The sequence below is a fragment of the Phalangium opilio genome, unplaced genomic scaffold (genome assembly GCF_054372755.1).
Source record: "Phalangium opilio isolate 3A_F unplaced genomic scaffold, DU_Popi_V2 ptg000045l_1, whole genome shotgun sequence".
Classification (NCBI taxonomy): Eukaryota; Metazoa; Arthropoda; class Arachnida; order Opiliones; family Phalangiidae; genus Phalangium; species Phalangium opilio.
Genome location: NW_028324168.1, coordinates 5,941,675 through 5,958,325, shown reverse-complemented (window position 1 = coordinate 5,958,325; position 16,651 = coordinate 5,941,675). Strand labels below are relative to the sequence as shown.

Here is a 16,651-nt window from a genome sequence, read left to right as displayed (position 1 = left end):
TACAAGCTATTATTTCTATAACTTTCTTGGAAATGTCGAAACTCTTGTTTCTCGGTATTTCAAGTTATTATTCCTAAAAGTAGAGGGGGGTAGGTGGGTGGGGTTAAAGATATAGGCCGGTTGGGGTTGTAAGGTCAATTTTTGAAACAACTTTCCTCGATCTTCCCCCGCTATTACAGGCACGAGCCATAGGGTAGAGGTCACACCTACGAAAGCGAAAAACCTGTGGGTTTTTAAGGCGAACTTTAAAGGGGGTGAAAAGTTGATAGAATATTTTATAGGGATAGATTCAACCCTAAGATTACAGGGTGCGCGATACTGCGATAGAGTGTACTTTATTACTCTAGATCCGGTATGGTTGTATGTACCATAGTACTCGCGCCTTTTTATACCGCAAAAATATAATAGAACCATAGGGCAGCAAGCAATGCAGTTATGCCCATTTTTCGGTGCGCCACTTCGTTCGTAGGCGCTGTTTTTGAGCGAGTCAAAACAATTTTGTATATCTTGTTGGGCAGATGACCCCTATACACGGACGGGACGGTACTGTTAGAGGTATTTCACAAAGGTCCTGGTTCTGTGTTGTTATAGTAGGGGGAGGATATTATTATCTACTTATTTTGCAGGCCAAAAAAATAATAAAAATATGAAGAAAAAAAAAGCTAACGGCCCGCCATAGCTTTTTCTAGGTCCCCAAATTATTTTTTCGAGGTTTTCACGCACCAATAGCTAAAAATCTCACGAAAATTCGTGCTTCTTCATCTACGGGCCCTTTTTCTTCCAAAACTTATAATTCCGGTATTGAACCATGCACGCTTTTTCGCCGGGGAAACATATTCTAAACATTGTTGGGATAAAAAACGTGTGTTTGGGGTTTTCTTTATAACTTAGCCAGACGCGGATTTACCGAAAAACTTTTGCAGGGGTTATTTCAACTTATTTCCTTCAGTTCCCTAGCTAGCCTAAAGCCGGATCTTAGTTCAATAGGCTTAATTTTAACTTCCCCTTCCAATCGCCCCTCTATTTCAAACGGGCCCAGGAGAAAGGTTCTTGGGTATATAGCTATGGAAAGATATTCACCGTCATTTAATCTTTCCATAAGGACCGCGTCTTCCCTAAGCCAATTTCAGAAAGAGTTTATTTTTTTGGGTGGCATGGGATTGGCTCAAAGAATTCGGAATAGGGACTTGGCATAAGTACGTCATGAAACGTCAGGCTACCTTCCACTAGTGCTACAAAACATACCAGGAGGAGGGGCTTATATATCTTTAATTCTGTAAAAAAAACATACCATAATGGCGCTGGGGGCGGATTGCCAAGCCCCTATAACATAAGACACCATATAGTTAAATTTAAGCGTAGTAAAATACCAATATGGAGGCCTATTAACTTTAACCGCGCTTCAGTGTTGGCAGTAATTTGTGTGAGCGTCACCTACATGTTTGGGACTGAATAGAACAGAACTGTAAGCTTTTCAGTCTGTTACACACGTCATAAATGACTGGCAACACTTTTCTATATTTATTTTACGCGTCTATTGGATATGGGCCCCGACCTTTTTTGATCCACGAACTCTCAACGTCAGCGCGCCTGATTCGAATTTAATTGGTCGTACCACGTGGTGGTGTAGGGGTGGTTATTACATCACGGATGTCACGACTAGCCACGTGCTATCCGCTTGTTTCTAGAGAGAGAGAGCGTGAACGCGCGCGCGCGCCAAAAGATGATAGTTGAAAAAGAGCGCCAAAACACGCGCGCCACGATGGTCTTGCCGTACCTAGACTTACTTCAAACCGTCCAAGCCAAACACTAAATGGGTTTCCATCCAGTTGGCGCCCAAAAATCGCGACGGGATATGTTAGTTCCGACTTCTCTAGAGTCGAGACCACGATTTGTTCGTTTATTCCTCTATTTTTATTATCCGTTAAAAATATATTTGATGGGTGATAGGATAGGAATCGTTCTTAGGATAAAAAAAAATCCTCATCTTCAATGTCATGTCGAGAAAAAAGACTTAGCTGAACTTTTAGAAACCCATTATTTCCTTCTTGTGAACTGGCAGAGAGTTTAAGACGTAACCCTGCGTAATGTTTTAAGTCTTGAAAGAATTTATGGGAAATTGCGGATGTACTTGCTTATTTTCTAGTCTGTTTATGGGGTAGTTTGACTAGAACTACTTGCTTGTAACTTCAGGATGCAAAGTAATAGTTTAGGTCCATTCTATGTATTATCGCGTCAAAATTGTAGACAAGGGTTGTATAACGTTTTAGTTCATCTTCCAAGGTTTTCCATTTGAAAACATGATCCAACAAATGCATTTTTCACATCAGTTTATTTAGTCTTTTTTGAATGACCCCCCTTGTTGGTTTGGTATAAACCACCATCCATATTATTTAGCGGGCTGGTTTGTTCCTTGTTGTCAGTTTCAGCCTGGCTACATGCTAGGTCTAAAAAGAAAATATTGTTCGAAGCGGACATGATGCTCTTGACCCCTAAAATTGACCCCCCCTCCACCTCATCCACCTCTGCTTCCTTCCTACCTCCTATCAGAAGAAGAATATGACCTTTTATACGCCCCCTTTGACCTCCAGTTAGAGAAACTACAGTTCGTGCTTTATAATGGCTAACTCCAGCTGAGCAGCGGATGGTTAAACTAGTTCCGTTTCAAAATATATAAAAAAAAAGAATAAATATATATAAAAATAAAAAAATTCTGGGTTTCGTATAAATATTTTTTATCCCAAAAATACCTCTCTCTCTCTCTCTCTCTCTCTCTCTCTCTCTCACTCTCTCTCTCTGGAAGATCTCTAAAATCTTGGAAATACTCTTCATGAATATTTAGGTTTACTGAAATCAAAGAAAGATGAAAAAGTGAACTAGCAATTTTATGCAAACCTTAAAACAATGTAGTCTTTTGTTATAATACCGCAGAAACGAGTTTCTTTTAGTAGGTAGGTAAAAATTTCCAGGAAATATCATTAAAATTAACGGGAGTGTATTATTTCGTATTTAAATTTCTCTTTTATTTTATAATTTTGGTGCTATCTATGACTGATCGTGATTAAGGGGCGAATCTAGTTTAATTATGTAGTTTAACTAAGTTTGATAAAGGTATTTGGCTATGTAATAGGTGTTGGGATAGTTGTCTGTCCGAAAAATCATGGGGATCATCCGGGATCATCTTATGTTTTGCATCCTAGGCGCCTGTACAGTCTGTGAAGCTTACATTGAGGGTTTAATACCCAGGTTTATTATACAAAGTATGCCCCTTTAATTGGGCCCCTGTAAAAGTGTTCGACTTACAATACACACCAATTTTCGGGGTATTTTTTAACTCGTTGGGACTGATTGTTTTCCGAAACAAATTTATAATACCTAACTGAACAATATGGGAAAAAATTTTATTCCTAAGACTTTCCCCTGAAAAACCTGACGGTCGGCGCCTTTAGTTTAAAGATTGTTATTATTGGAACCAATCCTTTCCTTAATTCTTAGGAAGGTATGAAATTTTTATAGTAAATTATGAGTTCCTTCCACTTAAGTCCGGCTGCATAAGGTGTTTTGGTATATTTCCAAGGCCAGTTTTAAAACCATTTCCTAATAAAAATTATACACTATAAAATTTAGACAGTTTCTTTAATGGGAGAGTCTAAAGGATGCATTATATATGTTGTTCTTTAGTTATATTTATTTATTTATTGTATAAAAAATGGAAAATATGTTTCTTTCTATATAAAGAAAAACTCCCATTATATTTTACTCGTCTAATATGACATGAGCCACGCGCCATTAACGCGCCTTTTTTTCCGCTCCCGCCAAATGGCACGTGCGGAGGATGGGCTGTATAAAAAAGCGCGCGCGAAGGAGAGGATGAAGGAAAGAGCGGGAAAAGTTTCTCTGTGGCGCGTGCCAGCCAGGATGCGAGCCTGCCTGGATGATTGAAGTATCCGCCCCCCATAAAAAACACGCTTTTACAATCTTAGACGTTTTTATTTCTTTCCCGCCAACTTCTTAACTTCCCGCGCTATTTAGACCTAATCCATTTTTGCTATCTTGATTTCTTTGGCGCGATTAAACTTTTTAAAGATTTCGCCTTTAGAATCTGCTGAGCGATCTTAGGTCTATTTAGGCTTAGCTATCGTTTAGGGTAGGGATCGGAGGGGATTTTGAACTTTAACCTGAAATTTCAACCTTACCCCCATTTTAGCGGGAAAATTATGGGATAGTAATAGCACCCACAGCGGGATAGTGTTATTGTAAAAAAAAAGGGAGCGGTACTAAAGTTGTTTCTTCGTAATTTTTGAAGTGTTTCTATTCAAATTTTGTTCGGGGCCTTTGGGGGGACTCTTTCAATAATGCATTTTGCGCATGCGTATGCGATGTAATATTGAGCATAGTGTTTGTTCTAACAAAGGCTAGCTTGGAAGTATACGAAAATTCGTTTGAAAAGGCCTATAATTATATTTAATAACAGTAATAGTTTATTATAATAGTTACCAACCCGATACATGAAAAATTTAGATCCTTATACTTTGCCCATTTTTATAAAGAATAAAGGTTAGGCCCTTTTTCACGGGAATTTTTTTCTTTAATTTAAATTAACACTTTGAACCTAATAATTAAGTTAAATTGCATAAAGAAATCTTAATTTCCTGATGGTTTTTACTGCGCAAGTTTTTAAAACCCCGTAAAGTTTCGTCCCATGAAAAAAAGCGCGGCGTAACTCCCTACGAAAAAGGCGCCAAAACTACGTAAAACTTTCAACCAATCGCGTGATTCCGCGCGCGTTTTTTTTACCCGGCCGATTGGGCGTACTATATCTTTCAGGTAACTTTTTAGTATAGAAAGTTTTACCCACTAAAGCGGCTTTAGTTTGTATCAAGTGTAGCTGAGCCTGATTCACTGTCAAAGGTGTATTTTGGTTAAATTCCAGCACGGATTTCAATAATTTTTACAAGTTAAAAAAAAAAATAATAAAAAATAAAGAAATATTTTAAGGTTTCAACCCAAAATACCTTATTTGAGTGAGTGTTTCAGTGCCCAAAAGTCCGGTCTATTTACTTATATATATAGATATTTGTACGTTAGATTTGTGCATTTTTTTACCCATCGTTGTGGCATTCCTTTGCCCCCCCCCCCAATTCCCCCCAAATTTGGAAGGGGCAAAAATAAACCCCCAAATGGTTTCATTTTTGGACCAAAAATTCCATTTTGAATTCGGATTTTGTGCGGGGGTGATGTACGTTCCATAATCTCCGGGAGTTGTTTTTTAAAAAAAAAAATTTACGAGATTCGAAAAGTCGGTATTTTTTTGCTTAATTAAAAAAAAAATAAGAAGTCGAGTAATTAATATTCATCGGAGTTAATTAAAATTGAAAACTATGGATCGATTTTTTAAAATTTTTTCATGTAAGTTTTGAAGTCTTAATTTATATACTTTTTCTTCCATCTTATCCTGCCTGTTTTGGAATCTAATTTGCTTAATTAAGTTTTATATCATTATTTATTTTTTTTTCTTGGAATTTTTTAAGAATTATGATATGGCAATTAGGTTTAGTTGAAAATTAGTGTCTAATTTAACACGAGATTAAGTATTTTTCGGGGAAGGGGGATATGACATTTGTATATATTTTTTCACCTATTCTTCACCTGGTCTTGAGCTAATCAGCTTAAGTGGGGGGAGACAGATATTGGTGCACTGCAAAGATGTTATTACCAGCTTTTCTTACTTCCTGCCTTTATCTCTATTGGCTTAATAAGCATGGATAAAATTAAGCGCGAAATGCGATGTAGTTAACTCTTTTTATTGGGGGATGACTTGACCGAGGTTAAAGGTCACCCGCGACGCCCATCTTAGAATGCAAACTAGTTGTAAATAATAACAAAACAATTTCATTTGAATTTCCAATATTTTTTGGTAACGTAAAATTGCCCAAAATAAATTGACATAATAAGCAAATTTAATTTTTAATAATAAATGCAATAAATTAGAGAATATGCAGACTTTTATGACGAAATAATAAATTAAAATAACTAACGAGGGATATTGGAAATAATAAAATTTTTTAATCAAATCAAATTAATTTAATTAAAATCCATAAATGATGATCTAATAAAAATAGGTAAAAAAAAATAAGTTTAAGTTTAAGAACAGGTTAGTTTAGTTTTGGGGAGATAATAATAGAAATAAAAAAAAGAATGCAATAAACGGGGAGGCCCCATCATCATGTTAAATATTCCTTAATTATGTTCAATTACACGTTTAAGAAAACATGAAATTTCAAAAATTTGCAATCAGGATGTTGTTACCAAAATATAATAGTATCTTTTATTTCCGCATATTTTTCTATAGGCGTTCGTTTAAAAGATGATACCCTTTTGATTTTTTTCTTTCTTTTGATATCAAAAGAAAAATGATCGTAATCAAAAGAACAACCGTACCCCTAGAAATAAAGAATTCTAAAAGTCTTATATTTTTGGGCTTTCATATCTAGTTAATCCTGTTTTTATCAAAACGTTATTTAGAAGAAAAAAATTATAAATGTAGATTAAAATAATATCGCTATATTTCTTTCTTCGCTTATATGGGAATCTTAATTTTTAATCCCGGATACGATTAATGTTTAATTAAGTGGACTAGTAATTATTACTTTAATTAACCGATTTGAATATACAGTGGAATAATTTTGATTAGATCCGGTTCGGTTTGCGTATTTACATAATTTCTGTTGTTTATATTTTTATTTATTTTATTTTATTTATTTATTTTATTTATTTAAACCCTTATAACGGTATTTATTTATTTATTTATTTATTATTATTTTATATTTAATGCGAATAAGACATTCATATTATATGTATCTTATAATTTATTTAGATGTAACAAAATTTAAAGTGAGACCGAAACTAATGGCATAAATTAAGGGGGATGGGCTTTCTTTGGGAATTCGATTTTTGAGTCGAAAATGTATTAACTTCTATCTATGACATTTTGTTTGCCTATAAGGGACACTGTTTTCGAGTTAAGATTGCATCCAGAGTATTTTACGGAAGACCCCTTAAATTTTTTAATTAAGAAACTGATTTAGACAATGATTTCTAATTTAATTAAGGGGTCATCCCTAAAACATTCTTGAAAATCATAACTCGAAAACAGTGTCCCTTGTGGCAACAATGGAGATGGAAGTTACTACATTTTTGACTCAAAATTGATTTCCCAAAGAACATCCCCCTTAATTTATTTACAGACTTATCAGAAACACCCTGTATGTTTTAATTTATAAAAATAGTGCCAGGTTTCTTATTTATGCCGCGATTTTGACCTAATTCGTCTTGATTTGTAGGTCTTAATATGCTGTATGTGAATCTCTAATTACAATACAACAAATTTATATTCTAATTAGGGAAAATAGAACACGAATGTGGTACACATTTTTTCATTATTATTTTTTTTTAAATTCTAAATCAGGCTATACCTTCACTTTAAACCCCTGAGAGTTACCGGAACTCCTTTTTTCTTTCTTTATTATTTTTAATCAACCTTGCCTCTAGCGGTTTATGGTTTTAAGAGAAATTTTACTTAGCTCGACTATTTTTTCTGGTCAAGGTAAAACTCTCTTAAAAACCAAAAATTTAGAACGGGGTATTTTTTTAAATATAATGTTATACACCGACTTGTTTTTGGTGATCAACTTTAGCCATTATTCAAAGTAATATATATCAGGCCTTGACCACCCCCTGGGTTTCGCGGTCACTCAATTTTCTTGGTGAATTGTTCCTTTTTTTCAGTGGAAAATTGTCTGAAATTTTATTTTTATCGCGATTTTTAATGGTGGGTTGGTTCGAGTCAGGGGTCAATGATTGAGAAATAGAAATTTATTTTAAACGTCTGGAAATTTTTTTTTTCTTTTTGATCTAATTTTATTGCCTTATTTTAAAATGGAATGTAATAAAATTCATCACCAATTCAATAAAGTTCAAAGGGATAATGTAATGCGGATTTTACTGTAGTGTACTTAATTTTTAGAAGCCCCGTTTTGGGAGTGATTAGCCCCTCTTATTTTGAGCAAATTTCTACGTAATCATTAAGAGTATTTCCCCATTTACCGGAGGCATGCCAGGGGTCACCTTTCATCGCAAAGTTCAAGGTATTAGAGACCTGAAATTCTAGCTAGGAAATTTCTTTGGAATTGTTTTCCGTTCATTTGTAATTCTTGGGTATGATTACGTAATCGTGACGTAACATTATTATAATCCCGTATTTTAATCGCTTGATTTAATGGTTGCGACTGAATTAGTCATTGTGTGAAATTTCCTTAGAATGTTAAATGTATAAATTTTAATTATATCCGTGTCCAGGTTAACCTAGGAATTATTTTGTGTTTACACCTTCACAAGTTTGTCCTAGAACAAGATACATTAATATTTTATTTTTAATTTTCTTTGTCTAGGTTTTGTTTGCGTTTTATTGTTATTGGGAAACACTAACTCGGCAGTTATTCAAAGAACGGAAGAAACGGTATTATGTTATTTATTTCTTTGTTTATTATTTTGTTTTGTAAAGTGATAGTGGAACAAATCATATTTAGTTTAATTTAAAACCAACCGATATAAGACTCCTATGTACTCAAAAAAAAATGGCTTGAAATTTGTCAGAAATAAAAAGTAAAAACACTAGAAGAAATAAAACTTTTTGAAATATAATGTCAAAAATGCCCTTGAAAAATGTTCAAAAAACATTTATCAAGAAGTCACGAAATTTAATGTAGACTTCACTGTCACTTTAACAAATCTCGTGGAATGTCTGCATCCTGTTGGGAATAATGAGATGTTTACCTTTTTTTTTTACCTACCATTCTTCCTCCAACTACCCCGAACCCTTCATTGCTATTCAACTGGCGTTTTTCAAGGTATATAATATAAATGTCTTAATTCGTTTTCTTCTATTTTACAGGTAACAATAATATCGTTAGACAGTGACACGGTGGCCTTGCCATCAACGACGGAACCCTTGTTCGATTGCAAGGGCAAAAAGGACGGTACTTACCCCGATTACCATCGCGCGTGTCGCGTATTCTTCCTATGTCAAGCTGAAAACCTCAGAGTCTTTTGGTGTCTCAACGGGACAGTGTTTAACCCCGAAAGTGGACATTGCGACTTGCCGTCTAAAGTACGGTGCGTCAATCCTGATAGAAGGGGGTGGTTACCATTGGCCGGGGAATGTTTGGACCTAGAGGATGGTGTCTATGTCGATTACAGCAGTGGGTGCCGGAATTTTTACTTCTGTAGTGGTGAGTACAATTATTTTTATTGACTTTTATTGATTAGGGTTAAGTCTTTGGTGCTTCTGCAGTACCTAGTTTTACAGCATGATGGACTAGTGGTGGCGTGTCTTAAGACTTGCGGTTTTCAATATGGCTGCTTCTTTGATCGCGGTTTTTATACTAACTCTCTAAGGCATGTTGTTGAGCCTCGTGGTGTTGTCGGGTTTTAGATTTCAAGTAGTTTGAATGAAGTAGTCGCTTGACCTCTGTTCCAGTTGATTTTTTTTCCGTTTATACTGCTATGTCTTGGCCTCAAGGGCTGGTTTATGGCCGCTTTCATCTTGTAAACGCCATTAGTATCTTAACAATCCCGTAAATCAATCCAGGAGGACTTAAAACCTCATTCACTTGTCCGGATAAGACACTGTTCGACTGGCAGACTGGTTATTGCCGTCCCAGTCAACACGTATCTTGCGGATTGCTGTCCTGCGAAAGCAAGGAAAATGGTTTCCACGTCGATTACCGTTCCGGTTGCAAACGATACTACCTTTGCGATGACCGTCGTAAAACCGAGTTTGTCTGTCCCCAAGGAACAGTTTTTAACACGAGATTGTCGCGTTGCACGGACCCAAAAGGCGTCAGATGTCGAGGTGACGAGGCCTTTAACTGTAACGGTCTACCGGACGGGTACTATCCGGACCACCATTCCGGGTGTCGAACTTTTTACTATTGTCATAACGGAAAATCAAAGTCTTATTCCTGTCCCTCAAATATGGCCTTCAACCGTAACACTTTGGCTTGCGATCAGGCTTGGAAAACGCATTGTGAACGCGCTTTTACTTCGTCATCCGACTGTTCCTCGCGTCCTGATGGTGTTTACGCCAAGTACGAAACTAATTGCCGCGAGTTTATGGCTTGTAGACGAGGCCTAGTTCACCAAACTGGCGTTTGTCCGCCTGGCAAACTCTTCAGTCCAGTTACCGGTTTATGTCAACCTAGTTCGTTGGTTATCTGCGCGAGCGTTAAGGATCCCGACTGTGATTCCCGTAACGACGGGATGTATCCTGATGCCGGAACTGGTTGCGCCGCGTTTTACGTTTGCTTGAATGGTCGACGCGTCTTGACGTCATATTGCGCGACTAAAACCTTGTACGATGTCGCAACCGGTACTTGTCTACCGTCTCCGTTGGTGACTTGTAACGCTACCTCAACCGCGGCTTCCTTGGTGACAAAAATGGATTCCTACGACTGTAGAGGACGAGTTGGGCTATACCCCGATTTTGACGTCAATTGTAAAAGTTATTTCGTTTGTGCGTTTGGTCACAAAGTTCGAGTTGATTGTCCCTTGGGAACTGGGTTCAATCCTGAATCGAAACGGTGCGAAACGAGACCCGGTGAATGTAAAGTACCCAAGACGCTGGGTGCCTTCAGGTGTTTAAGCGGGGACGAAGGTATCTACCCAACGTCCAATTGTAAACGCTGGCACGAATGTTGGGATAAAGTTGGATATACATACGAATGTTCTGAAGGTTTGACCTTCGACCTCCGGGTTAAAGCATGCTTACCTAGTTCCAAAACGGTTTGCGACGTTGATGGATACCAAAACCATCTCAGTAATGGTACCAGCTTCAGGGACACTGACTTTAGTTGCGATGGACGCGTGAATGGAGTTTACCCTTCGACGCAACCGGGTGATTGTCAAACCTTTCATATCTGCGCCGAGGGAAAATCGTTTTCCTCGAAGTGTCCCGATGACTTCATTTTTGACTTGGAAAATTGGCATTGCCTACCAACCTCAAGCGGTAAAACTTGCCCCGATGAAGTCCGCAACGAATCTAAACCTCAGTGGTCCAACGCTTATGACGACCAATTTACCTGCCAATCGGAGAGTAACGGGATGTATCCGGATGTGACTTCGAAATGTACCAGATACTTTGTCTGTGAGAATGGACGCAAGACCGTGGTTTATTGTCCAGATGGTGAACGCTTTGATAAAAGCAGCATGGTGTGCGAGGATGCCGCTTTAGTACGGTGTGGTCTTGACACGATCGAAGTTACAACTTTACAACCGCAGTCAACATACGCCACTAGGGTTGACCGTAATGACGTCAACGATAAATTAACCGATAATAACGGTTCGCCTAATTCTTTATCGGCATCTTTCGGATGTCCGTCTGACGAAAGTGGATTTTTCCCGGATTTTACCAGTAACTGTCGCAACTTTCACGTATGCTTCAACGGAGTACGACGCACTTACAGTTGTCCTAGCTTACTCTTATTCAATCCTGCCACCAAAATCTGCGACTTACCGTTGAATGTGGATTGCGTACCCAGAATTAAACCAATTTACAATTGTACTTCGGAAAATGGAGAGGAATTCAGACAAGGATTGTACCCCGATTACAGCAGCGGTTGTTCGCGTTACTACGCATGCTCCGAAGAAGGAAACGCCATTGTTTATACTTGCACTCCTGGAAAAATGTTCGACTTTCGGACGCAAACATGCGAGGTTGCTGAGAAAGTTGTTTGTGAAGAGGGAAACGTTTCCGGGTCCTTGTACCACGCGCATGGGGTACCCAAGAGATTCGTGTTTCATTGTCTAGATAAGGAAGATGGCTTCTATCCTGATTACGCTAGACATTGTCACGTCTTCTATCGTTGCATAAAGGGAAAGAAAGTGTCGCATTATTGCAAACCTGGGTTGCTATTTAATCCTGAAGTTGGTATTTGTGATTTCGAAGAAAACGTTACTTGCGCTGCACCAGCTTAGTACTTGAATAGGGTCTGAATTTTGCCAAAATCCATTACGAAATCCGGCCAACAAGAAGTTATATAGTTTTTATTATAAATTCTTCAGTAATTGGGTAAATTAAACCCTTCAATTTATTGAAGTTCTGTAAGTCATTTTTTGACTATATTTTTATTAGATTATTTTGTAGTTATATATATATATATTAAAATATATATTTTTTTGTCCAAGTTTATAATAATAATAATTTTCACAAATTATATATGGTCATGTACGTAAACAAATTTACATAAAAAAATAAAACACAACAACATTAAAGCTGGTTTTCCGTACGATCTCAAAATGTTAAATACCAACGTATAAATTTCCTCGTTATGTTATTCAGAACGGGAAATATATAGTTTGTATGTACAATACAACATTCCCCCCACCCCCTTATTTTTTGTATAAAAAACGCTAATTTATTTAAAACGTGTATATTTGTAAGAAGAATAATAAAGATCATATAGAAATATATTTTTTCCTTCTAAATCTAAACTCATAAAAGATTAGGCAGTTTTGATAACCTTTTCATGTAAGGATTTAAATTGCATCCTACATAAAACGGGAAGTAATTTTTTTTCCAAGGACAAGGTTGACAAAACGGAGTGAAAGGCAATTTGAAAGAGATACTATACGAGATATTGGACCTTTTCTTTGTAGTGAGACTTTCTCTTTAAACTAAACGCGTGCCTACGCGGATAAGGGCAGAACCATTGAGTTCTAATATATGTATTTCTAGAGTTTTTGTTGAATTTCCTCCTCGCGTACTCGGATTCGTCGAATTTCATTACTTTATCATTAGTCGGTAGCGCCATCTGTCGCCTTACGTGAGAAGCTTAAAAGAATTTCCCACGATTTTGCGGGAAAGCGCCCCAGCTCGAGTTTTGAAAATTAGGCTTAGGAAGAAGTAAAGCGCGAAATATGAAAGTTAGGTAATTGAAAAACCGTAAGTGGAGCCAAATAAATAAAATTTGATATTTAATAAATGGAATATTGATCAATTTCTTATTAAATGCGTGTTTTTACTTGGGAATTATATGTTATTAGTTATTAAAGTAACACATAATGTGAAAATGTATTAAATTTTGAAATAGGTCGAAAAGGCTCAGTAGAAAAGTGTGTCAACACTGGTTGAAATAAAAATGTTTTGTGAAATAAGTATATAGTATACGTATAGAAAATTAATAAATATTTAGATAGTTCAACCCTTTTTGAACTGTACCATTAAGATTCCATGCAAAAAATTCGGAATTACCAAAACAATGGTGTCAGGCCATTAATGGAATTGTATGGACTCCAAAAAAAGACATTTGCAGTGATCATTTTTGTCAAGTTGACTATCACGAAAGCTCAAAAATACATATACTAACGGTTAATGCAGTTACTTCTCTGTTTTTACTCGAATCTAGCAATTTACTTCCATTATCATAGCGGTTTCTAAACATTTTCTATCTATATTGAGAAATTATAGCAGACGCCATAGTAAAAAATGTGTTTTTAAGTGAAATAGATGGCGCCACCACCTAATGATAAAGTTATCCGTCCGTCCCATAATTTCAAAAACGATGGTCGCGCGAGCGCGAAAACCCGATATCCAAATAGAACTCTAGAAAGATATATGTTCTGAACTCAATGGGCAGAACTCGCTTAATATTGATTCCATATATTTCAAGTTTTCTAGGCCTAACTCGACCTTGAGGTTAGATCACAAAAACTGCACGAGTCTCCATATCCTTCTAAGTATCCTGGTTGATTCCCTTGAAAAGAAAACCAAGAGAGAGAGAAAAAAAAATACTATATTAAGTGTCCAAGCCTCTCTAAACAACCCCCGAATGAATCCATTCCTCCCCCGGGCCTATTTCTATCTACTCGGTTGAAAAAAGCTTGAAAAAAAAAAAGGTCACACACACAGATATATTTTTATTACGTAAGCCCGTATAATTTCCTACGCTGCAAAAATCCACATAGCAATGACCATCGCTGGATTGTTGAATTTATAAAAAGTATCCTAAGTTTTGTAATTTGGTTTGAGTTACTTGAAATTTTGCAGTTATTTGTTTTGTTTCCGATTTGGTGATGACGTCGGTGTTGTAGATGTAGGAAAATAAGGCTAGGGCTGCTCAATTCACTTAAGACTTGGCTCAAATTATCTCTTTGTAACGTAACAACCAAAGGATTTAGTTTTGAATTGAATTGCGAAACGTAGGCCTACTTAATTGGATTTTCCCCCCTAAGCTTCTTTATTGTAATCAATATGACAGATATGTAACGAAAACACGTGCTTTAGGATGTAGCAATTTTTCAATTTCCCGCCATATAGCGTTTTCCTTTGGGTCCTCGCGGAGCGCTCCCATGGAGGAATAAAACTAGGAGATCCTATTCTTCAAAAACAGTCTTTAACGAAGCTGGAAACTACTACTACCCTTTTTATTGCTCCTTGGGAGCGCTCCGCGAGGACCCAAAGGAAAACGCTAATAGTGATTGTAGGAGTAGATTTATCACGTGACTATGCCGACAAAGGCCGTAGCAGACGACGATAGAATCCCGCGTTTTTTGTTTGAAGTCACTCGGTGCGGTGTTCGTACTTTCTCTCTACTTCTCTAGTACTTTTTAATTAATTTTAATTGTAACTATAAATATGAGTGGTAATTCTCCAAGAAAAAAAGGTAGAAAGGATACCGAAGAACATTTTTATGATAATATAATATCAAAGTTCCCTGGGAGACAGAAACAAATTGAAACTATAGCGGCTTTAGTTGGAGAGGTATGTATGTCTAAAAACTAAAAACGTGCCATGTGCGAACCAAGGCTTAACAGTTTGACACTGGTTCGTTATTTAAAAGTAAATTATTATAAAATTTTAGCGTGATCAATACGCATTTCCGTCCATATTCATATATGGACCGGCTGCTACAGGTAAAACGGCAGTTGTCAAATCATTTCTTCGCGATTTAAATGTAAATTTGACTCTTATTTGAAATTGGGTATTGACAATTCTATAGGCTATAAACCAATTTGACTTTAATTTAGCTACGTCATGCGTTTATTAATTGCATTGAAGCATACACACCCAGACTCTTAATGGAATCAGTATTAAACCAAATATCAGATATAATACCCGCTCCAGATAATGATTTTGAAGGTTACACAACTTGTCTCAATCCATGTGACTTTGTTAGGTTGTTAAAAAAGGTTGTAGTGGAAAATGAGCTTGAGGATGAAACAATCTATTTAGTTTTTGATAATTGCGAAAGACTCAGGGAAATGCCACCATATTTATTAGCATCTTTAATGAGGCTACAAGAACTTGTAAGCTCGTTAAATGACTTATCAATAAGTTATGCTTACTAAATGATAGGTTTACTTGTAGACTGAACTTAACCTCTGCACAATATTGATATCTGAGATTGTATGGGAAAAGTTTCGCAATGGTTTTTGCTTTTACGAACCTTGCAAAATAAGTTTCCCGCAATATACAAAGGAAGAGGCAATTGCTATTCTCGAAAGAGACTGTCCAAATGAATGTAGCCTTGATTGTTACCGACATTATATCAGTCTGGTTATGAGTGTGTTTCTAGTGGTGACTAGAAACTTGACCGAACTAAGCTACCTCGCTACTACAAACTTTAATAAATATTACGAACCAGTTAAATCTGGTGAAGCTACGGAGAAAGATATCAGAAAATTATGGAGGAACATTGAACCTCACTTGAAAAAATCATTGAACACTGTTTATTTGAGGGAAAGTGTATCTGAATCTGCTTCGTCAACGTCTGAAAACAGAGCAAATGTTGAACTACCATTTTTCTCGAAATTTCTGTTAATAGCAGCTTATATTGCGTCGTACAATCCCCCTGCTTCCGATAAAAGATTTTTCATTAAGGTTATTATCTCTCTTATTGTAACTTATTTGAGAGATTATATTTTGAATATATTATGTATGATCTTTTAGAATACGGGAAAAACTTACAAACGTAAAAGTGGGCCTAAAAAAAATGCCCCCGTTAATCAACATCAAAAAGGACCAAAAACATTTCCCTTAAATAGATTATTATCAATATTCTACGTAATTGTTGAGGAGAAAGTGTCCCCAAGTGTGGCGTTAATGTCACAGGTAAATAAATATTTAACGTAATTAATTAATAATCTTTAAATACGTTAAATATTTAAAACTATTATCATTAGATATCCAATTTGGTTACTTTAAAACTTTTGGAAGTAAAAACAGGAACTGATCATCCGTTATCGTCACCGAAGTACAAATGTTTGGTTAATTTGGATTTTATTTGTAGCATTGCAAGGTAGGAATGAAACAAAGAGTATTTTTAAGGTAAAGTATGGTAAATACTTTAAAGAAATTGTTTTCTTTTCTCCTACATCCTCCTTTGGAACAGTACTGTTCGATTCGATATTGGTGGTCATCTCTTTGATTTTGTCTAAATCTTGGACAAAATAAAAATTAATTATAATGCAATTAATTTGTTGAATTGAATTGTACTGAATTTTTTAATGATAGCTGTTGATACATTGGTTTATATCAAGGAATGTTTGTTAGGCAACTTGTTGGGGGGGGGGGGAGTGTAGAACAAAACCTTTC

The 16,651-nt window shown here is 36.3% G+C and overlaps 2 protein-coding genes across 2 annotated transcripts; both read left to right on the top strand.

Annotated features, from left to right (window-relative positions):
• The first annotated feature begins 3,835 nt into the window (after nt 1–3,835).
• Nucleotides 3,836–12,515, top strand: LOC149677078 (chitin-binding domain protein cbd-1-like). The gene is made up of 4 exons (XM_089838068.1): nt 3,836–5,409; nt 8,451–8,518; nt 8,954–9,290; nt 9,650–12,515. The coding sequence occupies exons 1-4, from the start codon at nt 5,382–5,384 to the stop codon at nt 12,031–12,033; spliced, it is 2,817 nt and encodes a 938-aa protein (XP_089694194.1). The 5' UTR covers nt 3,836–5,381; the 3' UTR covers nt 12,034–12,515.
• Nucleotides 12,516–14,581: 2,066 nt separating this feature from the next.
• Orc5 (origin recognition complex subunit 5) lies at nt 14,582–16,528 on the top strand. The gene is made up of 7 exons (XM_089838054.1): nt 14,582–14,818; nt 14,919–15,011; nt 15,085–15,363; nt 15,425–15,937; nt 16,007–16,168; nt 16,240–16,355; nt 16,449–16,528. The coding sequence occupies exons 1-7, from the start codon at nt 14,693–14,695 to the stop codon at nt 16,492–16,494; spliced, it is 1,335 nt and encodes a 444-aa protein (XP_089694180.1). The 5' UTR covers nt 14,582–14,692; the 3' UTR covers nt 16,495–16,528.
• The last annotated feature ends 123 nt before the right edge of the window (nt 16,529–16,651 follow it).